This window comes from Acipenser ruthenus, chromosome 14 (assembly GCF_902713425.1).
Source record: "Acipenser ruthenus chromosome 14, fAciRut3.2 maternal haplotype, whole genome shotgun sequence".
In the NCBI taxonomy this organism is placed as follows: Eukaryota; Metazoa; Chordata; class Actinopteri; order Acipenseriformes; family Acipenseridae; genus Acipenser; species Acipenser ruthenus.
Genome location: NC_081202.1, coordinates 24,435,167 through 24,462,622, shown reverse-complemented (window position 1 = coordinate 24,462,622; position 27,456 = coordinate 24,435,167). Strand labels below are relative to the sequence as shown.

The following is a 27,456-nucleotide window of genomic DNA, read 5'->3' as shown; positions in this document are numbered from 1 at the left end:
TTTATTAAAAATGTTTTCCCCTCAGATAAACTTAAAGAAGGCAGCAGTGAGGAGAGTCAGAGTGATAGCTCGGTTTCTGTGTCGACTGCTATTTCAGTCTCAATTGAATCTGAGAAACCTCCCTCGCCTGTCGCAACAAATGAAGAAGAGATAGTAAAAACTCCTGATGATGAGGTACAGTATTCCTTTTTGCTAATATATAAGTTGTCAAGAATGTAGCCATTTTGTGCTCTCTGGTAGTCTTTCATATATTTTGTGATGTTGAACAGTGTCCACACAACCAAGCTGAGACCACCCAAAACAATGTTACTCTGTCCCTTTTATCAAATTTAAGCCAGCTCTCAAAAGTTAAGACCAGTGTCCCAAACAAAGACGTTTTTGCTGCACAAACCAAGATGGATTGGTTACAAACATTTAAAGTGCCACAATTGTACCTGAAAAACTAATCCAAGTTAATTGGATTAGTTAATCCTAACTAATTCAAAACCAATGAAAACTGATACACTAGTCTTTATTTATATATATATATAAATAATTCACAGAATGGAAAAATGCATTTTTCAAGGTTTTATCTTTTCAGTGCAAATTAACTTTCATTTACCTTTCTGTGGTATTTTTTGTATGGAATCGGCCCTTATTCTTTATTTTTCTTTTTTTATGTTTTTATATTCCAAATCGATCTTATCAAATCATACAGGCAAGTCATTGGTGTCCTTTGGTTCAAGTCACCCTAACATAGTAGGGTGAATGTTGATAAACATATTTTCTGTTTTCCTCTCTTAGGTACCTGTTGAAATGCACAAAAGTGTTCTCCAAGTTTCAATCCCAGCGTTGGCATCCTCACGAAAGAACAGCAGTGAGCAGGCCCAGAGCCAGGAGCAGGAGGATTGGGGCCTGTCAGAAATGAGGTACTTTCATAGAAATACAAGCAGGCTGTGTGTTTTACCTTTTGAATACAATAGCAAACATTAATGCAATAAGACATTTTTTGTTTCATAATTCAGTGGGATGGTGACACCAGATATGTCTTCAATACAAGAAACAAGTTTGTGTGATAGTCCTGTGTAAGTATATTATTATGAGGCCATCCAACCATTGTTTATAATGAGACACCAACTATTCTGTCATTTCCTGTTCACAGAATTCTATAATGTGGTCTGCTGTCCATCTGGTTGCTTACCTACTGCCCTTTTTTTTTTCTTTCCAGAACAAGTAGTATGGACAATTTAAAAAGCAGTGACACAGATAAGGTATGTCATTTACAATGCCTTTTATCATGTTCTGTCTGTAAAGACACACACACACATTATAAATGATGTTTATTAGGACGACACTCTTGAAATAGACATAATTCTTCAGAAGGATATCTATAACCAGATAGCCTTTTTTAAACATGTATTTACATTCTTCTAGCACCTAATTCCTATATAAAATAAATGTAACATTTCTGTTTTTTGTTGATCCAGAACCCTGGTGTAGTGCCGGTTCATCAGAAGCCAACAGAGGTAATTAGTATTTCAGAATTGTGTTCATAGAGGAGGACTTGCAGTGAGGTTTGTCAGATGACTCTCTGAAGCTTTTTGTTCTTCTGTGTGGTCTTTCTCATGTTTCTTCTTCTTCTTCTTCTTCTTGCTTGCTTCCTTTTACGGACGTCTCCTGTATAGATGGCTGAAAACTTTTTTCTCCTCATTAAGGTTAGCATCTCTAAATAGAATCAATATTTGATTTTCAGTTCACTTTATTTCTTGTTTAACATTTGGATAACTGATAACTGAATGCATACACTAATTATTGGTATTTGTAGTGCACTTTTATTCTGTTTTTTTGCTTTCTTCAACTTTTATAATCTGTTTATTTATGAAGTGTATTTCCCCTTTCTTTTACTTTGTGTTTCTGTTTTTATTTCACGGTTTTTGATGTATTTTTAACTTATTACCATTTGTGAATATAGTCCTGAAAAGCACATTCCCTTACTTTCACTACAAGGAAAAATAATTGATCTGATTTAGCCCCCACATCACTTTTAGTCCTGAATAAAATGTATCTCACATCCTACTGTGGAAGGGTGACACCTAGTGGTAGTATTAAACTAGATGTTTCACTGGTGTTTTCCTCATAAACCATAAATCAGTCAATTTTAGAATTGTACTACAGTGAATAAACACATTATAAAAAAAAACTTACCCCCATATATATATATATATATATATATATATATATATATATATATATATATATATATATATACATTTCAATTTCAGTTATATTGTACCTTGTACTGTATCATTTTGACTTCTGTTTTAGAACAAAGCATATGAAGAGATCAGCAAGTTTAGTGCTCTTCCTCTTAAGCCTCCTGGTCAGTCTGGCTCAGTCGACGATGAAAGCTTCGGTTCTCGGAAAGCGAGGGCCTCGTTTGGTCGCGGCTTCTTCAAGATCAAGGGAAGCAAGAGGACAGCAAGTGCACCCAATCTAGGTGGGTCTTTGTCTGCTATAGAACCAAAGATCTGCACACGGTGCACTGATTTTACAAATTCTAGATTTATTTCATTTATTCATTTTATCAGTGATGAAACAAACTTAAGAGTACAGGAACTTTGCTCGCATGATGTCAAGCCTAAGATTTAAAATGTGCCTAATCACAGGGTGGGAATCTAAATATGTTAAACCACCTGGTATGATGAGTAGTTTTAATTATTGTAAAAAATCACAATAGAGTGTATTTAGAATTTAAATACAGGATACTGTATGTGCCGCATACAATACATTGGCCTATTGTGCAATGTAGTTGTGCCAACACTTGTGTGAATACTGCACACAAACCTATTAATTGTGCACCTCCATATTGCGTGATTATTATTATTATTATTATTATTATTATTATTATTATTATTATTATTATTATTATTATTATTATTATTTGTTTATTTAGCAGACGCCTTTGTCCAAGGCGCCTTACAGAGACTAGGGCGTGTGAACTATGCATCAGCTGCAGAGTCACTTACAATTACGTCTCACCCTAAAGACGGAGCATGAGGTTAAGTGACTTGCTCAGGGTCACACAATGAGTCAGTGGCTGAGGTGGGATTTGAACCTGGGACTTCCTGGTTACAAGCCCGTTTCTTTAACCACTGGATCACACAGCCTCATGGCTACACAGTGTATAGGTGACTTGGAACTCAAGGTTCTCAAAATGTTAAACAGCTTTTTTTATTGTTATACTAATTGGGTCCTCCAAATCACTAGAGCTAGTTTATTTCCTGGTCTCCGGTGATGCTCTCTTTGTACATCAGCATTGTTTCCTTGTGCTCCCTTGTTTTGGGTTCTGCTTTTTGTGTAATTTGTGCACTTTACCTTGTTGTCCTGCATATGCTCTGCTGCTGCTCTGCGTGTGGTCATAAACATTGTCTGGATATATGAAGATCGCAGTCGAAGTGCAAGTGCACCTACATTAGGTATAGTATGTAGCTGCATGGGGGCCTGCAGGCACAGCAGTGCCATGTGGATAAACTGAACAACTGGATGCTATCAAAGTGTTTGTGTGTGTGCTCTACTACTGGTATTGTGCATCCTCATCTATAACTGGTGTTTATCCAGCTATGGATCAATGATGAGAAATACTTTTCTATAGCTATAGTATTTATCATGTAATCTTTTAATGGTCATCTTCCAAAACCTGCAATATAGTTGTTAAAGCCAGAATGAAACATTTAAACAAAATTGCCTGAAACGGGACAGAATTACTGTACCTAGTGATAGCAAAATTTTTTAAACTGTTTAATATATATATATATGTATGTGTGTGTGTGTGTGTGTGTGTGTGTGTATATATATATATAATATATATATATATATATATATATATATATGTATATATATATATATATATGTGTGTATGTGTATATGTATATCATATATACTTTTTTTTTAGTGTTGTATTGGACAAAACCTTGGAGCTAGACAGCCTTATCTTTTATTTGTTATCTAGAAAATTGCTAACGTTAACTCAGGCAGAATTTCAGACCAGGTCCTCTAATCATTGAACATGCTTTGTCATTTCAAGGATAATCACATTCATCATTATTTTTTTTCTTTCTAAAGCTGTTGTGGCAGTGCTAATGCATGTTATTAACAAACAAATCCAGTTGTTCATTATTCATTGCAAAATGGCATGTGCTGCTGCCCTGTTCCCACTTGACCGTAGATGTGAAACTAAGCAGAAACCGCTTTGGGATTAGTGGTTCGCAATAGCTTCCATCCTTACAAGTTCCTGGGTAGAAACCATTGTTCATTGGTCCTGGTGTCCTGCAAACTAACAACGGTTACAAACATTTTAGTTATTAACTGTCATAAGACTGCATTCAGTGCTGGGATTTACCCATAATGGATGTTTCTGAATATATTTAAGACATCCTATTTTGTTCGGTTTATAGTACTTGCACAAATGGTATAGCATTTGAAAAGAGGATTTAAAATAAATAAATACATAAATAAATAGAGTAGATGGAACAGTACGGGCTAAAGCGTTTGACATATAGGCTAATCCAATATGGCCAGGTGACTGTGCACCATTTAAACCAGCACTGAATGGGGTCATATAAGAGGCAAAAAAAAGTTTTTGCTGATGGATGTTCTGTATTTATGTATAGCGGAGACAGAAAAAGAAGGCTCTGAACACATAGATCTGGCAAGAATGCCTCATAGGTCTGCAGAGGCTGACGGCTCCCAAACATCACCTTCTTCCCCAGACTCCAAGAAAAAGGCCAGAGGAATCAAGAAATTGTTTGGAAAGTATGTTTCTGTGAATTTGATGAAAACCTGTTCTTAAAACAGCAGTAACCATAATTAGGGCCAAATTCTTTTCTGTAGTGTATGGAAATAATAAACTTGGCAGATATTAAAGAAAAAAAAGTCTGTTTAATGTAATATGACAATAAAATATATTTTTTGTAAATGGGGTATTAGCATTGTAATACTGCTTAATTTCATGTAACAGATATTTGTTTGTCTGAAACATTAATAAATGTTTAGTATTGTGCGCTGTAATTTCAATAATGTATACTCTTACTGGCCTCTGTAGTTTGGGTATACGTTACTACTGGAGGTAGTAATTATTAAAGGATTTTTTTTTTCTTTCATTCCCAGGCTTAAAAGAAGCCAGTCAACAACATTTAACCCTGATGATATGTCTGACACAGAATTTAAAAGAGGTGGCGTGAGAGCAACTGCAGGCCCCAGGCTGGGCTGGTCTCAGGACCTACAGAATGCTAACAGGTACGATACAGTGAATCAGAACGGACAAAGATGTTACTGAAGAGAAATATTTCAGTGCTGGTAAAATACAGCAGTCAAACGTTTTTATATCTGCAATGCTGTTTTTATTACAGTTAAATAGAAGATTTGAATGTTTAAGTTTATGGCACAGTTTGCATTACAGGTGGATTAGTTGTCCACGTCGTGTAGTGATAACACTGAAAGGAGTGGTGGCAGAATAATGTGACCTTGTTAGCAGCTGCTTGGTGTGAAGTTAATATTTGAATAAGTAAAGTAATATTAAAATAGTGTACTTAAGAATAGGTTTAAGGTTAAGTAGAGTAGCTCCAGATATCCTTTCTTATATGTTCATCTTTCTATTACCTTTTTTATGTTTTTTGTTTTGTTGCTCCGGTATTTACATTAATAATTGTTCTGTATCTGAATCCACCTTGTATTATTTACACCTGCAGAATCCTAGTTGTCAGTCCCGTTTTGAGTACTTTCTGATTATAAAGAAAATTATAATATAAAGTCCTTTCAACCCTTAGTAGAGAACAACAAATATAATATTGCCGAATCACCAAGCAGATTAGTGAACAGATTATCGGTATTCATTTTAGGCTTTTGGGGATAAATAACATTTAGTGTGTTTGTTTATTTATTTTTTCAAACAGCGAATTAGATATGCCGTTTGCAAAGTGGACAAAGGAGCAAGTGTGTAACTGGCTACAGGAACAGGGCCTGGGTTTAAATGTGAATTTTGCCAAACGGTGGATCATGTCAGGACAGACTCTACTGCAGGCTTCACAGCAGGACCTTGAGAGGGTGAGTAATGCTGTTGAAGAGGAGGAAACATTTTTGTCTTTGCTCTAAATTACAAGACGATCACCCTTTGGCTTGGATTGAAGCCAGTAAAGGAGATGGAAGGGCTTCAGTGGGTCCCAGTTAAAGTAAGATCTTGTATACAGTTATGCTAAAATATTTCTGCTTTTTAAATAATTTATTATAAAAGGTTTTCTTACCACAATGCATGCGTGTGTATTTTTCATTGATGTGCTTCTATGTTCTTTTCCAGTTCCATAGTAAAGTGGTGCAATCTGTTTACTTTGGCTGTGCTCTAACGGAAAATATGTTTGACCCTCCAGTTTGTTGCAATAACTGGTTAGATTAGATTTACATCAGTATTTATTTTGACAAATTTACATTTTCACTTAAGAACATTTGTTTTAAAAAAAAAATAAATTATTAATAATAATAATAATAATAATAATAATAATAATAATAATAATTAATAATAATTAATAAAAAACATTAACTATATACCTGTTCATTTATGTGTTGGCAACAGTTGCAATGACTCACTAGTCTAATGGATAGCACTAAGGAGCTGTGAAACTTAGAATCCGGATCTTAGTTTCTGTTTTATTATTAGTCTGTTTGGAAATGTTTGAAAATCTCATTTGTATTCTCGTCATTCTAAATTGAAAGTTTTAAAATAACAAAATAAACGTCCCTTCCTTCGTAGGAGCTTGGAATTAAACAGCCTCTTCACAGGAAGAAGCTGCAGTTGGCCTTGCAAGCCCTTGGCTCAGAGGAAGATGACCGCAAAGGAAGACTTGACTTCAACTGGGTCACGAGTAAGCTGCTATATGCATGGGACATTCTAACATGTTTATGTATGCTCTTATTCGAAGGTGGATTTTTAATTTGAATGGGTTTTCAAAATATTAAATATAGCAGCAAACCTAACTGGTGTTTCAAAATACATTTCCATTGCAAATTATTATAAATTAATACAAATTGTTATCTTATTGTCTCAAGTCCCCTTTTCTCCTTAAACTCTTGTTCTCAGAAAATAGGAGGCACTTTTTTACACAGAGAATTGTGAGGTTCTGGAACCAGCTCCCCAGTAATGTTGTTGAAGCTGACACCCTGGGATCTTTCAAGAAGTTGCTTGATCAGATTCTGGGATCAATAAGCTACTAACAACCAAACGAGCAAGATGGGTCGAATGGCCTCCTCTCGTTTGTAAACTTTCTTATTTTCTTATATGTTTAGGGTGGTTGGATGATATTGGACTACCCCAGTACAAGACTCAGTTTGATGAAGGAAGAGTAGATGGGAGAATGCTTCATTACATGACTGTTGTAAGTTCCAGTATATAGGGATACAGAGTGTAGAAAATGCTGTGTCTTTTAACCTTTTTATCAAAAGCAGTACATTGTTTGCATGTCATTTGAAAGCAGATTTGCTAAAGCAGTTGCCTATAATATAAAAAAAAATCTAATCATTTTGAATTGAAATGTGCCAGGTCCAGTAGAGATAACAACAGGCTTGTATATATTAAAATAATAGAATATTGTAGGTTATATTCAAAATAAAAACATGTATTGTAAAAGGCAGTCAAAATGACTGCTTTGGTGGTTCTAGGTGGGCAGGATTAGCCTTTGAAAAGCTGTCAGGGTTTTTAGTACACGTATTTAGGAAAAGTCATAAACGCACAGCCACATAACTTTCAGATACACAGAGTAATTTAAATTTGAAAACCTCAAACCGTCAGAATGACTGCCGTGGGGCTTCTAGTGTTAAACATATGCAAAGCTGAACTTATTTGATCCTAAATGTTTTAACTGGTGGGGTCACTTGACCTTGGAAACTGATTTCACCTATTTCTGCCAAAAAAAAAAAAAATCATGACTTGACCCGATTTTATATTAGCATTTAAACAAAACAATACATTTTATTGAGCTTGTTCTCCTTCCTTCCTTCCTTTCCAGGATGATTTGCTGTCCCTGAAAGTTGGAAGTGTTCTACATCACCTTAGTATCAAGAGAGCCATTCAGGTCCTGCGCATCAATAACTTTGAGCCTAACTGTTTACGCAGACGGCCCTCCGATGAGGTAGGACTATGTCAATGATGCTATTGCAATCTGTTCTTTTCACATTTTGTATGCGTTGGGGTATTCATTGGGTTTCCCAGTTTGTTAGAAGTTCACTAATAACAACATGTTTTACTTTAATTTACTTTAAATAATTATTAAATGAGGCAACAACAGTATGCCTCTGAAATATTTATCAAATAAAGCTTTCCCATTATCTTTACTCTTACTGATTTGTTTAGAAAGATCTTTTGAATCAACATTTCTTTGTAGACAGCTTTAAACAATTTATTTTGTACCTTTTACGTAAGGTAACCTCTTCTTTTTATGGCCTCCTTAGAACAACATAACACCAGCAGAGATTGCCCAGTGGACAAATCACCGTGTTATGGAATGGCTGAGATCTGTGGACCTGGCAGAGTACGCTCCCAATTTGAGAGGGAGTGGTGTACATGGAGGCTTAATGGCAAGATATTCTTTAAAGTATAAATAACACCACAAGATGGGTTATAAGTTTCAAAAGATAATTGCTTATGAATACTTTTCTATTATGTTACATTATAATAATGAAGCAACATTAAAACCTGTAATATTTTTTTATGCATTTTTTAGGTGTTGGAACCTCGGTTTAATGTGGAAACAATGGCCCTTCTGTTGAACATTCCTCCAAACAAAACTCTCCTGAGACGACACTTGGCGACCCACTTCAATTTACTGATTGGTCAAGAGGCTCAGCAACAGAAGCAGGAATCTGTGGAGTCTCCTGACTACACCCTTCTCACTGCCACTGCCAAAGTGAAGGTCTGTGTAGTTAAGTTTCTCTTCCTTGACTGCAGTTGAAATACTTTTTTTCACAGAAAGTGATAACAAGGAGCAATCTAACTGTATAAATTATAGTATGCAGAAATAATTAATTATCCCCCATGACATACATGCATCTGCCAAGCTTAGTTATATCTTGAAAATAGCTCATTCAATTGGGATGAGAATTGGACATCATGCAAATCACTCTTTGTAACAAGTGAAGCACATCAAATTATTCTTTTTATTTATGAGATCAGGGAAAGTTAAAGTATAAAGTAACTGATTTCTAAGCAATTTTAGAGTAACCACTTCCAATTACGCTAGATAGTTTAAAGAAGGATGGTCAAGGGGTATTTCAGATATACCTCAATTTTGTAATCAAAACCTCCAGATTAGCAGATGTGAGTCCAAGAGAATTACCTCGGGGGGTGGGGTTGTGTTTTTTTTTTTGTACTTCAGCCAAGAAAGCTTGCTTTTGGAACTTTTGGGAGTTTGCGGAAGAAGAAACAGGAAGAAAGTGAGGAGTATGTGTGCCCAATGGATGTGGCAATGCCCACAGGAAGTAGTTTTCAGAATGCATATAAGCGTGGAATGGAAATCAGACTGTATGATGACGACCTTGATCGCTTGGAGCAGGTAAAGGTTTGGGATATTTACATGGTTTTGCAGTAGGAGATTATTGTAAAAAAATAAAAAATAAATGTAGATATTTGTACATATTTTGGTCTTGCTTATCAGCTGCAAGCATACAGACCTCTCTCAGTTGAAAGTGTAAACTTTGCATGCTTTCATTCCACAGACTTGCATATCAGTCAATGAATTAATCAATAAAACATTCAAAGGTTCTGTACATACAGTAATCCATCGAAGAAACATTCAACAACCGAGTGACTAGTGCTGGGACAAATATCTGAATATTCAAAAGAATATTTTTTGACATGTATTCGGATACAAAATTTTGATGTTCGTATTCGCTAGAAATTACAAAAATACCTTGCGCTTATTTACCGCCTCACCAGAAGTTGCACGACTTTATGTGGAACAGTGTTTTTTTCTCCCTTCGTTTTACAACGCCATTTCCACGTTTGTTTTATTTGAAGTGTGTAAGTTAAATTTCAGTTTTCGTTTGCTTGTTCACCTACAAAAAGGCACAAATAAACCTCATGTTATTACTTTATGAAAACGTGTCTATGGCCACTGTTTACTGTGAAGAAACGGCAATGGCAAGGAATGAAAAAAAAAAAGTAAAAAATAAATAAAATGCAGCGTCAACTTTATGTACTGTTTATTGTGGGAATAAACAAAGCAACGTTTAACTTGAACTGCTATTTGGCATCCTTTGTTTTGTAGTTAATTCACTGGGGTAAAGTAAGGCCTACACAACGTATTCTTTACTCCTGGGATATTTTTTTTCTTTTTACTTTAACATGTTGCATAGTATAACGTCTAGCTGTAAAATAAAAGCACACACAGGGGCCACGCCCCCTGCCCCTGCTGCTTTGCTGTCTGTGCCTGCGTTCTGAGCAATATAATGTCTTTCATTACTTTTTAAAAATGAACAAATATTTAAATTATGAGCGAATATCTGAACATGAAAATCCTGTCTTTGTCCCAGCACTATTGGTGACTGTAAAATTTGCATTGATAAATATGAGAAAATATAATTATGTAAAATATCCAAAACCTTCTAGGTATAGTGAAATCGATTGACTTCGTGCTCGGTACATGACTGCTTCTCAAGGTCAGCTTCCATTACACTAATGTGTACTGCACAGTAAATAAAAACATTTCAAACTCTGGCCAAATCCATGAAAAAGACAGCAAACTTTGAGGTACTGTCTTCACATTTGGTACAACATTTATTGGTAAAAATTGAACCAATTCATAAATGTTTGTTAAATGAATGAAGATTTTTTTGAACATGTATTATTTTGTTTAATTGCATTGCTTTAGGCCAGTGGACTGTCTTTAGATGTTTTGGGATAATTGACATCAATTTGTTTTGCCTGTAACAAGTAAATATTACTTGTCTTTATTCAGATGGAAGACTCCGAAGGAACTGTCAGACAAATTGGAGCTTTTTCTGAGGGCATCAACAACTTGACAGTAGGCTGTTTTTTGTGTTTGTTTGTTCGGCAAGGTCTCTTGAGATCCCAGTTAAGGTGGTCTGAATATACAGTAGTTGGAAACCGTCTGTTTATGTTCAATAATACTAAAAGCACATAGGGTAAAATATATAATATGAATTACCATCACTTGATAAATGTTTTCCTTTAAAAAGATCCACAAAAAATGTTTTATTTTTATTTTTAAATGGTATTTTTTAAATGTATTTTTGTAGTAGTAGTATTTGGTGAAACAAAACAACTTCACCAACTTCAAAAAAAAAATACCATTTAAAATAAAATCATATACATGACAGTAATTCATATTTGGTAAGTTTACTGGAATTATGTCGCTACCTCCTGTGTTTTAAGAACCAGATTTTAAGTCTTCAACGCTGCTGAAAGATCACAGTGGGGAAAAATGAGGATGAAGACATTGTAAAAGAATATTATAGCTATGCAGCTAATGAATTCCCAATATTTTTGACCGCTTCAGTAATGCAATAGATCTATAGTGCTATGGTTTTATATAAATGAACGACAGTGACAATATCAAATCCTAAATTTGATTACAAGATTAAAGTTGCATTTAAAGAGTAAATAGCAGGGTTCCGAAAAATATAGCATTGCACGTCCCCACGTGTTGCTACAACTGTTTAAATAACATACCTGTAGTTTTTCTGACATCCTGACAACTTTTTGCACATATAAGTTTAAAGTCTGTTTCAAGGCTCTCTTCAAAAGATTCGCTCTAGTGCACTGCTAGTGTAGGATTATTGCCCACATTGTCAAACAGGTAACACAGAAATAACAAGCTATGATGTGTTTTTTGGTTTGTTTTTTTAATCACTCTTCATGCAGATTTCAAACCCCAGTGCACTAGAGCAGACATTTTGAAAAGAGCTTTGAAACAAACTAAAGTTAAGTGAAAAAAGTTGTCAGGATGTTCACATGAAAAGAAATTACAAATACATTATTTCAACAGTTGCAGGAACACGTATAACTCCATATTTTTCAGAACCTCACTACTTATTCTATAAGCTCTTTTTTAAAAGTAGAATTTAACTGGAACTGAAAAAGTAAAACATTGAATGTACTAAAAAATAGGGGGACAGGAGTGTGAGCAATATCTAGAGTCTGAGTAATCTGTAACCAACTTGTTTTTGTTTTGTTTTTTCTTGCTGCAGGTGGTAAGTTTGCCTGCCTTGGTTTGAACATTTGCATTAAAATAATAAAACATACATAACTATTAACAATTGCTGATCAAAACGCAATGATTTCCTGGTAAAGGTTAATACTGTAGTAGACATAATTGTATGTATAAATTGAAACTCCATTTAGAAAAAAATCTGTATCAACACCCCCCCTCCCCAACAAAACAAAACAACAACAACCACCAAAAAAGCACTTTCATAGCTATGGGAGTCAAATCACATAGAGAATCTTAAATCTCATGTTTAACCTTTGCAGTGTTCCCAATATCTGTCAGTGCAACAGATTAGCCTGCTTTTCTAATACTCTGACTAGCTGACATTGTGTAAGATGTACAAAACATACAATTAGACACAGTGTATTGAGGGAAAAGTAGTGTGAAAAGGAATGGGCTGCAGAAAACTCACTGTCAAACAGGTAGGCAAAGTATCTTAGTTGTATTATTACTATTATGATATTGGGCCAGTGATGGTACAAGCATTAAATGTGAATGTAAAAAATATGTGTTTATTTAGTTTTTTAAAAATAGTTATGAAAGTGCAATAAGTAGCTTTCTACAAAAAAAGGCACATTTGAATAAATTGCTTTTATTTTAATTGTGCTGCATTTTGGGGTTTTGGTTTTAAAAAATGAGTGAATGTCGTTGCCAGTGTGTGTCATTGTAGTAGCATTTTGGCAAAATTCATGGATTATTTTTTTTTTTTAATCGCCTTTTAAAGGGGCTGTTATATATTTCCTCCATAAAACTGCTTTTCATTACAGCTTTGTATACTTTTTTTATTTTTAGATCAATAGCTGTATTTGCATAATTGTTTCTCTTCAGCAGTAGTTAAGCATGAATTACAGTATTTGGCATTGCTTGTGGATGAAGAAATGCATTGGCTATGCTTCTAGAGGTGTGGTGGTTATTTTGGGAATACTTATTACTGTATTTGTCTATCGAGAGAGGTACATTTGGCTAGGGACTTATGTTTGTAAAAAAAGGAGGTGGGCAGGCTTTTTGTTGAACAAGGAGATGAGTTCAAACATTTTTTCCCAATTCTGATCATCATATTCCCTGTCCTAGAAAAATGATTCTGTATTCCGAACGTGTTATAACCTTGTTGTGTTTATTATTTTAGAGCATGTTAAAAGATGAAGAATTCTTCAAAGAACTGTCCACCTGTTCTCCCAGTGCCAGCGTAACAGATGAAGACTCAAATGTGTGACAAAGAAAGTGATTCTCATTTAGAACGGATGGGCTGTGAACCATAAAACTGACTCTGCAAATTGTAAAGAATACCTATACATTACCTGTATGCCACCTATATATATTGTAAAAATGTGGGGGCTCTCATAAGTGTGTCCTGAAAAGTATTACATCTATATTGAAATATATCTTCACCACAACTTCATTTTGAATTGCATACAATTAATTATCAGCAATCTATGGTTCTCAGTAGATTGCTGTGTTTTAAATAAACTGCATTTCATGTATAGAATATAAAGGTTGCCAAATATCTAGAAGACAAGTTATAAGACATTTCCCCCTGTTTTTATGGACCGGTATGACCACTAATCTTGGACTACTTTTAGGGGTCGTTGAAATGTAACATATTTTCATATAAAACATCTAATTGAGGGGGGGGATATGGTTCAAGAAATTCCAATATAAAAGAGTGTAGTTTGTTTGTTTAAATGTTGAACCACCTCTTACTACACGGGTCTGTGAAACTAGCCAAAATAATATTATTACATTTAGAGTTCAAATTAAGCCTTGCAGTTCTTACAATGCTCTAATGCAGTTATCACTTTTTTTTTTTTTTTGAATTTGTATTTTTCACTTCTGTAATAAATATGTTTTGATATAAGATGATTGCATTTTTATAGAAAGATCCTAGTTTGTATACCAGCTGGTTACTGGAGAAGATGGATTTCTATACTGTTTGGGATTTTTTTGTAATCTTGTGAATATTAAACATTTTGAGGTTTTTACCAAATAGGAACAGTCGCTACAACCTTTCACTCAATAGTTTAGGTGTTTACTGCATGGCACATGTTTAATTGTTTCTAATGATAAAATGTATACTAAGCAATAATCCCTTTTTTATATAAAACGAACAGTAATATTGGTGTAGTTAAGTTACTTTGCATTTCTTTGTGTGTGGTGTGTGTTTTTTTTTTTTTTTTACATTTAAACCTTTTTTTTCCACAATTGGTAATTATTTGATTTCATTGTTGCAAAACCATTCACCCCTAGGCAGATAGTCATTAATAAACATATCAAAACTTCAAAATGGGAAGGAATACACCAAAAGCATCTCCTTAATCACTTATCACTCAAAAACGTATGTTTGTATTGTTCATTCATCATCTCTTCATACTGGTGGAATAGAGATGCAGCCATAGCCATCAATGCCTATAATTCAAAACAAAATTGTTTGATGCTGTGTTGATTGAGAATATGAACAACCACCAATCAATTCACAATTTAATATTATAAAAGTCTAGAACAGTTTAATGCTGAAATGTGTTTTTTTTTTACTGTACTCCGTTAAAATAAACTTTTTTTTTTTTTTTTTTTTTTTTTTAAGCCCATGAAGCTTTGTGAAATAAGAACCCATATTCATTTTGTTAAACTTATGACCATGAACTGTCCAGGTGTTTACAGATACGGAACTTTTTTCTTGCATGTATTTATTTCAGGACATTGTTTAGTCTGCATGCAGTTGTTTTTTTGTTTTGTTTCATGTACCAGTATTATCAGTGATTTGTTGCATGTTATTTATGCTTGTCTAGAATTCTTTCTGCTATAGTTTTGGGATTTAAAACTGCAAAGAAAGGTAGAACCCCTAGTAAAATATAAACGATGAAACAACAGTTATATATTTTTCATCCTCGCCTTTTTCTAACTCCTCAGTTTATCCAGGAATACAACATGTTTTGTAGTATGTGGGGTTTTATAATTGTACTTTTTGAAAGTAAATAACTTCATGTCAGATCAAGTATAAATATGGAAAAGAAAGTATCTTTAAACCTAAATTAAACGGCTAAATTCAGAAAACTGCCTTAGATCAATCTTTGCATCTGCTTATGAGTTTCAATGAACAGCCCTTAATTGTCATTAACTTATTATATAATACATGTAAAGCAATTCTAATGAATGGTATACTTGTTAAAGGAGTTCTGTCTTTCACATGTATTGTAACAGATGATACAAATAAATACTATTATTCAATACATGTCTTAAGAAACACTGGATAACCATGGTATAAGCAGTTTGTGTATTGTTAATACTGTATATGATTTAATTCATTTTTAAGCATTGTTCCAGGCAGAGTGTCCTGGTGTCCTAAGGTGACAGAACTGAGAATTCTTCCTCTGATGTATCAGTAGCAAGAATAGTCATCTTCAATGCCTTCCAAATTACCTGAGTTTTCTTCCTTTTAACATAATAAATATACCTTAATGAACTTGTAGAAAATCTTACTTGTACGTTGTGGCACAGCAGCTGGAGTTGCATGTCTTTTTGAGATATTTAACTACATTTTTTAAGCACAAACTCAGATAACATTCTGGTTCAATGTTATCTGACACGCCTAACAGGTAGTGATTAGCATTCTTTGCTACTATTACAAAGCAGGACCACACCCCAGAGCACTATATTCAGGAAGGACCTGTATTACAATGCTGTCTTAGCAGGTGAAAGCTGGTTGCATCAGGTGCTCAAGAGTCCTTCTGTTTTTTCTCAAGTGGATTTTTTGAAGATGTCTACTCTTGCCAACATAAAGTTATGCTGGAGATGCTGAACATTTACTGAAAAAGCACAGATCCTATTTTAAACTAGATTTCCAACATTTTATTTCCAAATATGGGACAGGTGCAGTCTCCGGAGCCGGTCCAGGACAGCAAGCCTGATGTCCTCTGTGATGTTTTCAGCCAAGGTGTAGTGCATGCATCTCAAAGGCTGAGAGAGTACTTGGGGTTCGAAGATCCACAGAGCAAACTGCAGCCCAGCACAGACACGCTTAATGAGATTTTCCTTGTCAATTTTATCTCTTTCTGCATGGAGAAAGGTGTGGAGGAGCACATTACCACAAGCAAGATGACAAAACAACAGTCTTTACTGTTTGGAGTGGACTGGATATGGACAATTTTTGGGCCTGACAAAAATATCAGGCTCCAGTTTACTGTTCAAACGTGTCAGCTGTCAGATTCGGCAGTGAACGAGAGCGGTCAGTCAGAGCAGCCCTGTAGAAATGGAAATGAGACTGCCACATTGGATGTACTGTATACAAACAAGGACAGGTTTGAGAAACTAGAGGAATTTTGTTCACTGGTCGGACAAGACTGTGTGGGACTTTTCATTGTGTTTGGACTGCCTGGAAAGCCAAAGGAAATCAGAGGAGCACTTTTGGATAGTGTCCAGACCAAAAAGGGTAAAAAGTCATTGCCCGGGGATAGTTTGGTGAAGGATTATATTATGAATACAGAGTCATTTCTTTCCACACGAGAGATTCTGGAGCACTGCTTGAGCAAAAAGAATAGACTCGAAATTGTGGGAAATGTTTACATCAATTTCCTTTAACTATGACTTTTTTCCCCCTTTTTTGGTATATCAAAACTTAATTTAGGTAACACTTTTAATCCCTCAAATTTACTGTTCTACTTTGATTTATTGCTTTAATTTCAATTAAATGAGTTGACTTATTTAGTAGTGCAATACTGTAAATACATATGTGGTATCCAGTTTCACTTTCAAGTGATACTTGTATTAATCAACTATTCAAAAGATATTTCCTTCAAGTATGGTTTGCACCACACCAAGATTGTGACCATAAAGTATATTACTATGGAAGCAATAACATTTAATATTTTAAGTATGTTACCAAGGATTTATATGGCTGCCAAGTGGACACATTTTATACAGAAGTAAATGTGAATGAACACTTGCATGTATATTTAAATAACAAATGAATTGAGGTAAACTGTGTACTGGTGAACTATTTACTTATAAACGTGTTTGCTGACTGTGAAAAGGGCCTGTAGAAAGTTTATAATACTTAACCAATTTGAAGCTACAGAAGGTCAGTGTCTTTGACTTTGTTAAAAAAAAAAAGGCACTTAACAGTTCTGTTCATAGACTAACTGCCAAGGTGAAATTATTATTATTATTATTAGTAGTAGTAGTAGTAGTAGTAGTAGTAGTAGTAGTAACAATTAAGAAGCTCTAGGAAACCAAGCAAACCTTGCTGTTGTGAAGTTATGATTTTAGTAGTCGCCACCGCTTAGAACGGGTACGTTTGTGTTGACGTGATTCACCCGCAGTAAGCGATGGACGGTATAAACACCCACACAATAACCTGACATTCAAAATGTCCCCCAATCACCAGTACAGTAATCAAAATAAACAAGCGTGTATGCGGTTAAAAATCTTTATTAAGACACTCATTGCACTAATAAAAAAGATGTATTAAAACCTATGAATGTAATAAAATAAGTGCAAAAAAGTAATGCAAGTGCAGAAACGTACAGTACAGGTACAATACTGCAAATTGTTTTCAGCGAAGAACTCTGACACCCATGTGGACGATCTTTTTGTGCAAACTCTGGTGTTGTCAGAGTTTCAGTTTCGATTGTATTTTCGTCAGCACTCGCCTCTTCAACTACAGAAATCCCAGCTTTTTGAAGCAACGTTGCATTATTTGCTGACTGACAGAGTTCCAGGCATGCTTTAGCAAGCGTGCAGTATCTAAACAGAGACATTTTATTTACACTGAATTTTCGTGCTGATGCTAATCGCTTTTCTCTTTCCAACCATGCTTGCTGTTGCAGTCAGTGCTGTTTTTTTTTTCTCGGCCTTGTGCCTCGCATTCTATAGCACATATACCTTTTTGGATGAATTATCATTCTTAACTACACAAGGCCTTGTCAACTGATGTTTCTTGTCTCACCTAGTGAAAATAAATTGGGTACCAACAAAATATCAAAGTATCAATAAGTGTCAGAAATTAAGTTTAAGGTACTGAGGTGCTGAATATTATGATATTTCTTCAAATTTTACTTCCAACATAAAATCTAGGCCTCGTTTACATCCTTTAATAAATTATACTTATAATATTGATGATTTTTTTTTTTTTTTTTTAGATACAGAAAAGGCATACTGTATTTCTGGGACATCTGTTTTTAGAAATGTTCTTCCTCCAACATAACCTAGAAATATTCAGTAAATAAGGACAAATAACAAGGCAAATTGCTTTATTTGCTTAATGGTTGGGCAGGTTACAAGGTGGCCAGCTGTTCAGCTCAATAGAGGTCAACTGACATTACCAAGCCTGTAAACGCAGATTGCATTTAACACTTAATAAAATTCTGCAGTAATATTTCTGAAATTTAACATTTACAGCAAAGGCTACAAACAGATCATTTGCAACTAAAACTTAAATTAAAATTCCCAAAGTTTTGACTTACGATCTTAAGAATGTTACATGCATTGTAATAATAAGCCACATTATTACATAGTAATACTTGCACTATATTGCATTTTGGATGCTTAGCAAACATATATTAAAAGAATACCAATACTATGTTGCAAATAAATGTGCTCCCTGAAGCAAGTTAAGCTGTGATGTACAATTACTGTTTGACATAATATTTGTACTACATAAGAGGCTTACTGTGGCATGCATACAAAAGCATAAGCAATATCGCTTTCTGCTTGGTAACATGCAAATGGTGTTAACTGAAAATGCAGAACGATCTGGAGCTTTCTGCTACTTGATCGTAAAAGACCATACACATTGTACTGCTGCTGAATAGTGCAAGCTTAAATATACTGCGATCTTAAATGTGTTTATAACTGGAAAATGTTGTTTCCAATGTGGTTTTTGAGCAGGTTCAAATGGCTTTACCATCCACACAGCTGAAACTAGTGGATCAAAATAATGTGTGTAAACAGGTGTGTTTAAAAGATGACAGCTGGCACTGTACCCATTGAAAATATCTTCTTGCTTTTTTTCCATATACTCTGAGGAATGTATCACTATTCCAATTTAGGTAGGGAAAGTCACATGACGAGGGCCTGTGCTTTTTTCTTTTTTTTAGAATTGGCATGTTTGGGGAAATCACTACTCTAATCTGTTTAAAAATAAACTTGCCACTTACCTTTACTAGGCTAACATCAAACTCTTTATTATTGATCTGTTAGCACTACTAACAATTTTCATTTTTATTAAAACAAGAAAAAGGGCTTTGCAATTGTGTACGTCATTATCAGGAAACATGCATTAAAGAAAACATGAGTTATTTTGGTGCCTCAGTTTATTTTCTGTGGTCAAATGTCACAAATGATTTAATTTTAACTAATGTGAATGATTCAGACACCAGATAAGCTTTCAAACAAAGGTAATCAATTTAAATAAACACATCATTCTGTTTTTCTTCATAAGGGCAAGATACTACCTAGAGTCGTATTTTTATAACTCTGATAAACCATATATCGGTTATTCTCTTTTTAAACGCTGACTACAAGGAACTAAGCTTTTCTGTACTTATTACTAATATAGGAACATAATAAAACTGTATGCAGTAACACTAAAACTAACCAGAGAAACCAGACATAATACTGACAAATGTTTAGGAAGTCATTCAATCAATGTCATTCTGGGTGTCTATGCATTAACTCTCGCTTACAAAGGTAAAGGGAGTCATGTCACTGTAGCTTCTTAAAATAACTGCATAGCAAAAAAAAAAAAACACATCACACTGAGAGTTGCATTATGTGTGTGTGTGTTGCATGTCAATACTGCATTGCATTTTTAAGCACAGTATATATTAGCTCTCGTTCACACCAAGCATATCAAGAGTTACATTCCATTAGTAGTATAGCAGAGTTACATTCCTGTCCTGCTGAATTATGTAAAAACCTGCTTTAAGTACTAATGGAAATTAAAATGTAAAGATCCTGTTTTTATAGTTTAGTTTCTCAAGGTTAGGAAGGCAAGCAAACTGAATCATTGGAAGAGGCCCGCACAACAGGATAAGGGTGTTATCTCCGGGTGGTGGCATTTGATCTTTGATCATGTTTTCATTGATGAAACCTTGGCTGTACTCCCAGTCTGAAAGGCAATAGACAACAAAAGGATTTAGAGATTTTGGTTTTACAGGTGCATTCCACATCGTATTGGAGTTGGACAATCATGTTATGTAAATAACAAATTCACTTAACCAACATTAGCCTATACCATCAGGAAATACCAGTGACTACAAACCAGTTTGCAAACTAACTGTACCAAGCTGGTTTATGTGTGTTTCAGACTAACTGAAAATAAGGCAAGTTGCTATAACAACCAATCCAGAAAATGGTTAAACCTAATAAGCAACTAATTTAAGTGTCCATCTCACATCTGCAGTGACTCTAACTTATTTCTGGCACATTTACATTACAGCTCTATAAAACAGCCATGGGTGACATGGATTTACTGTATCTACTGATTGACATTACATTTATGAGCCTCTGACTGATGACTTTTTGCTTCTAAGGAACCTTAAACACAAACCATTTTTACTTTGTTGTACCTAATTTTAGTCCCGCCCAGCTTCAATGAATGGGAACCTTAATTGTACAGATCCTGGCGGTTTACACCTGACTCTTACCCGCAGGAGCTCGGTCCAGGGTGTACCACAAATGAAATCGTGATGGATATTTTACTGTGATCTCCTCCAGCTCTGGCTGCAGCAAGATATCCTTCTCTGTCTGGAGACAAGTAATAACAAACAAAGTAATCATTAACTAGTCTTCCTTTTTTGTTTCCTCTGTTACTGGAAAAAAAAGATAAGATCATAAAAAAAACCTACAGGGATGTGCAGAAAATTCTGATTGGAATTACAAAAAATTACTAAATTTAACAGGGAAATATGTCAGCTATTTTTTGACTAATTAAGATCTAAAACAGAAATATCCATTACTTACAATTCACCAAAACAATGTTGGTATGAAGTTAGCATTTTAGCTGCCTCCATGAAGCCTCAAAAAAGAACTCCAATGTTCTAGCATACCTGGTTTGCAAACAACAAGTAACAGACAGTTTTGTCCTCTGGGTCTTTCATAATTGCCCGGATTATCTGCAGCATGGGTGTAATCCCTAAATTAAAAACAAATTTAAAAAAATGTTAATACATAAAAAATAACTGCTTATAATCACACACTCCAGTACTAGCTTTTTTTCTAATGCAAATAGAAAGCCATTACTGTTGTTGTATAGTTGACTTGTAAGACATGACTAATATTAATACAATATATTGTGTTTTAGTTGATGGGTCGCTACAGCAAAGCACAACAAAAAATGACTTCACACACTACAAAACTTACCAGTCCCACCAGCTATCATTCCGATTTGTTTGGCAGTACTGATTACGGGATCAGATTTTTTATCAAGACGAATGGCAAACTTCCCTAAAATAGGAAATGATACATTAGTCAGGCATGCACATGTATACACATTGCCAGGTTTTAGTAATGATCAGTAAAATCTCTTTTGCTCTCTCTCTAAATTGTTTCAATATTATTTCTCAATATACAATTGCTTTAAGGCTATCAGAAACCTCAAATTATAAGAATATTAAAATAAAAATAAGTGACTGAACCCTTAATAAAGCCCTTCCTGTGCCAAATCCATAGTCAGTAACCCAGGTTATTTTAAGAGGATAAGCCACAGCTCACCTAAAGATATTTATCACAGAAATGCATGAGGAAGAAAACAATACAATATCTTATATTACCAGGGTTCAGATTACATAAACACACAAAAAGAAATGCATGAAAGAGAATCATACATCTACTTGCTATTACTCCACAGCTCACCTTTCCCCTGGTACACAAGCAGCCCGCTCGGTCCCCTGAAGTCAATGGCGTCTCCAATACGAAGGCTTTCCAGGTATTGGGACATTTTCCCTCCCTCAGGAAACTTTGGATGGACGTTTTTGTAATAAATCTGAAGCAAGAAATAGAATTAAGCAATGAATCTTATTATGACAAGTCACAGAACGTGAGTATGCTTTGATAGATATAATAGACTTGTGATAGTTCACGTCCCATCCCTTATAAAAATAAAACTTTTAACAAGTGTACGTGTTTTAAAGGAATTGTGGAGTAAAGTGGGATTGTTTCTTAAGAACGCAACGAAAATAATGATACTGTACATTGTGTTTTATTTAAATGCATATGAATTGTTTTACATTTGCAATTGCATAAAGTATGTATATATATAAAGTACTGACCTACCTGTGGGGTAGTAGGTGGGCGCGGGTGGATTCCAGGATAGAAAAAAAAAGAAAGACAAACAGAAACAAAGTTATGTTAAAGTGGTGCTGAATGCTTAGTGCGTGTTTCCCGGTGAAGGTGCACATTCACAGGGAAGTGCGTAGTTTGTTATTCAGTCACCTAAATTGCCTAAACCAGTAAAACTAAATTTTAAATTGGAGATTAAAAGCAAATACTTACTTGTTTGTTTGTTTGTAAATGGTGTTTGTTAGCATCAGTGTGGTGCATGAGCGGTGCCATGTTTGTGTGAGTCGAGCAGTACAATGAGGCGCCATGTTTGTGAGGGGCAGATCATACCTCGTTTTTACCGTAAAGCCTGCTTGCAATGCGCAAGCCAAATTTAATGATACCGGTGTGGAACTGAAGTGTGTCCTGGCTATACAAAGTAATATATCTCTTTACCGTTTTACTGCTAAAAACAGTTTCATCATCCTGCATTTAGGAGTTTTTTTTTTTTTGTTTTTTTTTAAGTTTTTTTTTTTTTTTTTTGCAAATTTGTTTTGATATGTTTTTGTTCAGTTCAGTTCTTGGATCATTTAAAAAATAAAAAGGAAAAAAGAAAGTTTGCAACGAATCTTCTGTTGTCCGTGTGCTTCCCTGCAATACCATCTTTGGCCACTTGGCACATCCTAACAAGACTAAACGCAACAAAAATAAGTTAGCTGCTTTTTGTAGAGGAATATTCTTATTTCAATATATTTCAGTCAATTGCTAAAGAAAACTATATTCAGACTCACTGATGTTGCAGGTGTACAGCTATGTCAAAAAGTTTTGCATAACCTTATAGAATTAACTAATTTTGCTTCAGAAAGTCAAATGAAACCTGCTGAATAATGTTACACTGACATATTGAATTCCATATACTTAACGAAAAATGGACAGAAACTGAAAAATGTGAAATTTCGACATCTAACATGAAATACTCTACTACTATTATGGCTTCCGGTAGACTTTTGAGAAATAATTTTGTAATTGATTGGATAAAGTTAAATAAAATATTTAAACTATGTTCACATAGTTTAAAAAAAAAAATCTCTCAATCCTAAAATTCTAGTAATGCAAAACTTTGGGTCATAGCTGTCTTGTCAGAAGACATGAAATAAAGTTCAGCCAATTCTGTTTTGAAATAATTCAAACTAATCTTGGATTTACTAATTGTGTAACTTGACTTTATCCTTGAACAACCTGCCAAAACAATACATGACCTGGCACTGACAAATGAAGAGAGTCTGCACGCATCCACTGAGGTGCAGCAATTAATATGAGTTGATAACAAATGTTGTAGCAGTTTTGTTAAACTATTTTTCATTATGTTAAGCTGTTTGTTTTTTTTTGTTGTTTTTTTTAACTTGTATTATTTCAAATATTGTTCAGCCTAGTATGCGATAGATAACCATTACCTTCACAACAAGGTCCACGTATCCCTTGTCATCATCACTTGACACTGGGGTGTAGGGTCTCACAACAAGATCCCCATTTATCCTGGCAGACAGGTAAATGTGCTGTCCTGGAAAAGAAATGGGATTTAAAATGTATTGCTCAAGTAATAATAATAATAATAATAATAATAATAATAATAATAATACTGCAATGCAAAGTCCATTTCAAAGACCTCAAATATTTAGGGGTAGATGTAAGGATATGCGCAAAGTGATTTGCGGGTACAAAAACCCCATTATGTTGCCGTAAATCTTTAGCAGCCATAAAGTTTGATTTACATACGACGCAAAAAACGCAGCGTATGTAAAGAATGGTGTTCACCTGGCGTTCTGCACCTGCTATCAAATCTGCACTTTGCCATCATTAATCCATTAAAATGATATTGAAATGCATTCAAATGAGAGTAGAAGTGAGTAATTAAGAACCGTATAAAAGAACACATCTGCAGAGACCTGTCGTTGGCTTCAGGATGGCTGCTGTAGTACGCTTCCTGATGCGGTGACACTTGGCTCTTGTTGATAACAGACAGGAACACATTCGGAGGAGAAGGGCAAGACAATCCCAGGGTCACTTTGTTTGGGATGCTGGATGTGGTGCTAAAGCGTTATCATCTCATTCCGCTTGTCATCCTAGACCTAATAGCTGAATTGAGGGATGAGCTAGACCCCAGCGTCAATCTAGGGGCCGCTATCCCTGCACATGTGAAAGTGCTGTGTTCTCTGCACTACGTAGCCTCTGGTTCCTTTCAGAACACAGTTGGAATGTCTGGAGGGATAGCCCAGTCCACCTTTCCAGAGTGCTAGGCACATTTCTGGATATCATGCTAAAAAGGGCACAATACATATCATTCCCTAAGCATACTCGCATAACTGATGTTGGCTGAGGCATTTCCAAACAACTCAGTTTCATGCTGAGTGACTTCTGCAGTAAGGACTCTTGGCTCCTTCTCAGAAAACTTTTCTTTTCTTTTCCATGCACCAAGAGGACATATTTTTTTGGTTTGTATTTTCGTGCACCACAAATTGCATACAGTGCCTACTGCTCTCTGTACTCCTAACTCCGTCACCTCTGGGCTGCACGTGCGGCCGCTAAATAGACCAACGCGCTCATTCAGACCCTCATTATCAGAATTGCGGATCATTATTTGTGCGTGTTGAGTACTTTGCATTGCTCTTAAGCTTACACAGGGCACAGTGCCTGGCCGCAATGCAATTTGAATTTTGCATCTGCAATTATTTGCACTGTGCCTATACTTACACCTACCCTTTAATGTTATCAAGTTCCAGCCCTGTTATAGTCACGGGTGTGAAAGCCACTGTTTTAAAAGCTTTACTCACCAATGGGAAGCCCCAGAACATGTTGAGGGGACTCCAGTGCAAATCGGAATCTTCTTGTATCATGACTTATAATCTGTAATAATAAACAATGATTTGTGTTTTTGTAACAAAATAAATATTAACTGTTTAACACATAGCACCATGTATATGTAAAAACTTTGGATATTAACCAAGTTTTGTTTATGTTTAAAACACCGATTTACATGGCTTGCAATCATTTATTGAACAAATGTCCATGCAAAGTTTAATTAAAAATTCAGTAAAGCATACAACCTTCTGTACCTTACTCTGCTCATTAGCTTGCCTAAGGGTGGAGGACAGTGTTAGGAAAGTTACAGAAATTAATGGAAAAGACCTTTACCTCTTTATCAATCAACTTCAAGCTGTACTTCACATTTGGATCCGCAAGGGTTATTGGGGCTCTTTTCTTTCCAAAGAAAAACCTTAAAACAGCAGCAATCACATCTTGTATTGACCCAATACCACATCTAATGAGCTGAAAATGAAAGAAAGTAACAGGAACAGGATTGGTGAAAAATATGTCAATATGTGTTTTCTTTTTTTGTTATTAACATTTTTGTATTGATTTTCCAACAAATTATACATTGCGAGTACATTTTTATACAATAATTAAAATAAGTCTGTAGGGCTTTACATTGCATACAATACAAGACCTTGTGAGTACAGTATTAGAGGTTAATTGACAATTAGGGTTACAAGTTCAGCTCAGGACATGGCACAGGAAAGGATCCCAAATTTGAGTAAAATCATGACTTTTATTGGACAACCTAGCTAGCATCTGTTCATAGGAAGCGGTTTGAATCATGGAGTAGAGGAGCTCTTCCAATCACAGAGGACCAGCCTGGCAGCAAAAATAATGCCCACTGTGATCTGACAGAAGTCCTTATTTGTCACCTCTGGGATCTCAGATCTCTCCTAGAAGGCACAATCTACGAGTGGTGGGCAGACCTTCCCAACCAAGTTCACCACTGGACACGCCCACATAGCATGTAAGAATGTGCCAACTCCCCTCTTCATCTAAATATGTGTTTTCTGTATATAGACATGTATTTTAATTTTTCATGATGTTATCAACCCAACACTCCTTCGCATTCAATGCCCAGAAAATAAACGGTGGTCTTCCTAGTGGGTGTTTTTTGGTGGTTGTTTTTTTTTTTTTTGGCATGACAACACCCACTTTGTAAGTTGAAGAAGAGTGGGAGTGCAGACGCGCAGACGCGCAGACGCGCCTTGTTTTTTTCATCAATATTTTCCATTTCGCACTCTTTTAATGTAAACACCACTGTCAGAAGCTCCCGGAGGCCCAATCATTAGGAAATATGTGGAGCTTTATACTTACTTTTGATGTAAATTAGGAAATATATGGAGTTGTATAATTATTTTTAATGCAAATTCCACTACTGTGTCCGAATACTTCCTGGTCCGGGCAATTTCGTGCGCATAACGATATTAATATGAAGCAACTAAATTATTAAAGTTAATTAACTAACAAAGTGTTACTATGCAGTTGTGCAAATGTTAGTACATCACGTACATTATTTCAATACTGCAGGTTGAAATAAATTATGGAAAACAAGAAAAGACAACTAAATTATAGTTACATTAACTCCATCCACTAACTGTACAATAAACCCCACGGTGCAACTAAATAAGGCAAATACTGAACAAGCGTTTACAGTAAGAAAATGCATACTAGCACAATTATGATATATTTTTGTTATTTCATCTGGTTGAGAAAAATGCAGACGTACAAGCATTGTCTGTATTTGTTTACGACTGTAAGTCGCCCTGAATAAGGACGTCTGCTAAGAAATAAATAAATAATAATAATAATAATAATAATAATAATAATAATTGTCTGGCTATTAAAAAATGAGAGCATAAACTAACAACATCATGAATTCCAAACAAAAACTTACACAATAACAAAACTAATAATACTTACGCCACTTATAAAAGACCACATTGTCAATCCTCTTAATTCACAACTGGAAAATCCAAGTCTGAAAAACACAAAATGGAATGGAAGAGGGGTGTATACTTTTCAACTTCTCTTCTAGGTCACACCCATGTTGTTAATATTGCATCGTGATTGGCTGAAC

The 27,456-nt window shown here is 35.0% G+C and overlaps 3 protein-coding genes across 7 annotated transcripts in view; 2 read left to right on the top strand and 1 right to left on the bottom strand.

Moving 5' to 3' along the window:
• Positions 1-13,505, top strand: part of LOC117419772 (liprin-beta-1-like) — a 51,646-nt gene extending 38,141 nt beyond the window's left edge. For 2 of the 5 annotated variants that reach the window (XM_058986188.1, XM_034032861.3), the window contains 19 exons: positions 26-174; positions 784-908; positions 1,005-1,064; positions 1,208-1,250; positions 1,467-1,505; positions 1,665-1,694; positions 2,305-2,476; positions 3,423-3,455; positions 4,650-4,791; positions 5,146-5,274; positions 5,931-6,081; positions 6,782-6,893; positions 7,315-7,403; positions 8,034-8,156; positions 8,476-8,601; positions 8,748-8,936; positions 9,399-9,575; positions 10,980-11,045; positions 13,378-13,505. In XM_058986188.1, coding sequence (XP_058842171.1) covers positions 26-174; positions 784-908; positions 1,005-1,064; positions 1,208-1,250; positions 1,467-1,505; positions 1,665-1,694; positions 2,305-2,476; positions 3,423-3,455; positions 4,650-4,791; positions 5,146-5,274; positions 5,931-6,081; positions 6,782-6,893; positions 7,315-7,403; positions 8,034-8,156; positions 8,476-8,601; positions 8,748-8,936; positions 9,399-9,575; positions 10,980-11,045; positions 13,378-13,464 — 2,042 coding nt within the window. In that variant the 3' untranslated portion in view covers positions 13,465-13,505. The remainder of the gene's footprint in view (positions 1-25; positions 175-783; positions 909-1,004; positions 1,065-1,207; positions 1,251-1,466; positions 1,506-1,664; positions 1,695-2,304; positions 2,477-3,422; positions 3,456-4,649; positions 4,792-5,145; positions 5,275-5,930; positions 6,082-6,781; positions 6,894-7,314; positions 7,404-8,033; positions 8,157-8,475; positions 8,602-8,747; positions 8,937-9,398; positions 9,576-10,979; positions 11,046-13,377) is intronic. The other 3 variants (XM_034032858.3, XM_058986190.1, XM_058986189.1) reach the window with 2 other exon arrangements.
• Positions 13,506-15,608: 2,103 nt separating this feature from the next.
• On the top strand, positions 15,609-18,995 carry LOC117419773 (rab15 effector protein-like). Its single transcript, XM_034032862.3, has one exon. It carries the CDS (start codon positions 16,107-16,109, stop codon positions 16,821-16,823), a length of 717 nt encoding a protein of 238 aa, XP_033888753.2. The 5' UTR covers positions 15,609-16,106; the 3' UTR covers positions 16,824-18,995.
• On the bottom strand, positions 18,477-27,417 carry LOC117419897 (NADH-cytochrome b5 reductase 3-like). The gene is made up of 9 exons (XM_034033254.3): positions 27,300-27,417; positions 25,695-25,829; positions 25,334-25,406; positions 23,957-24,063; positions 22,098-22,227; positions 21,606-21,689; positions 21,293-21,378; positions 20,891-20,990; positions 18,477-20,352 (listed from the first exon to the last, which is right to left on the bottom strand). Exons 1-9 carry the CDS (start codon positions 27,318-27,320, stop codon positions 20,183-20,185), a joined length of 906 nt encoding a protein of 301 aa, XP_033889145.3. The 5' UTR covers positions 27,321-27,417; the 3' UTR covers positions 18,477-20,182.
• Between the last annotated feature and the right edge of the window lie 39 nt (positions 27,418-27,456).

Bases quoted from the DNA above. Each gene is read 5' to 3' on its own strand.
- LOC117419773 (XM_034032862.3), top strand. From the start codon at position 16,107: ATGGGACAGGTGCAGTCTCCGGAGCCGGTCCAGGACAGCAAGCCTGAT.
- LOC117419897 (XM_034033254.3), bottom strand. From the start codon at position 27,320: ATGTGGTCTTTTATAAGTGGC. The intron at 25,830-27,299 runs GTAAGTATTATT...TTTCATTTTCAG, and splicing joins TGTGGTCTTTTATAAGTGGC to CTCATTAGATGTGGTATTGG. The intron at 20,353-20,890 runs GTAAGAGTCAGG...ATTGCCTTTCAG, and splicing joins CCTGGACCGAGCTCCTGCGG to ACTGGGAGTACAGCCAAGGT.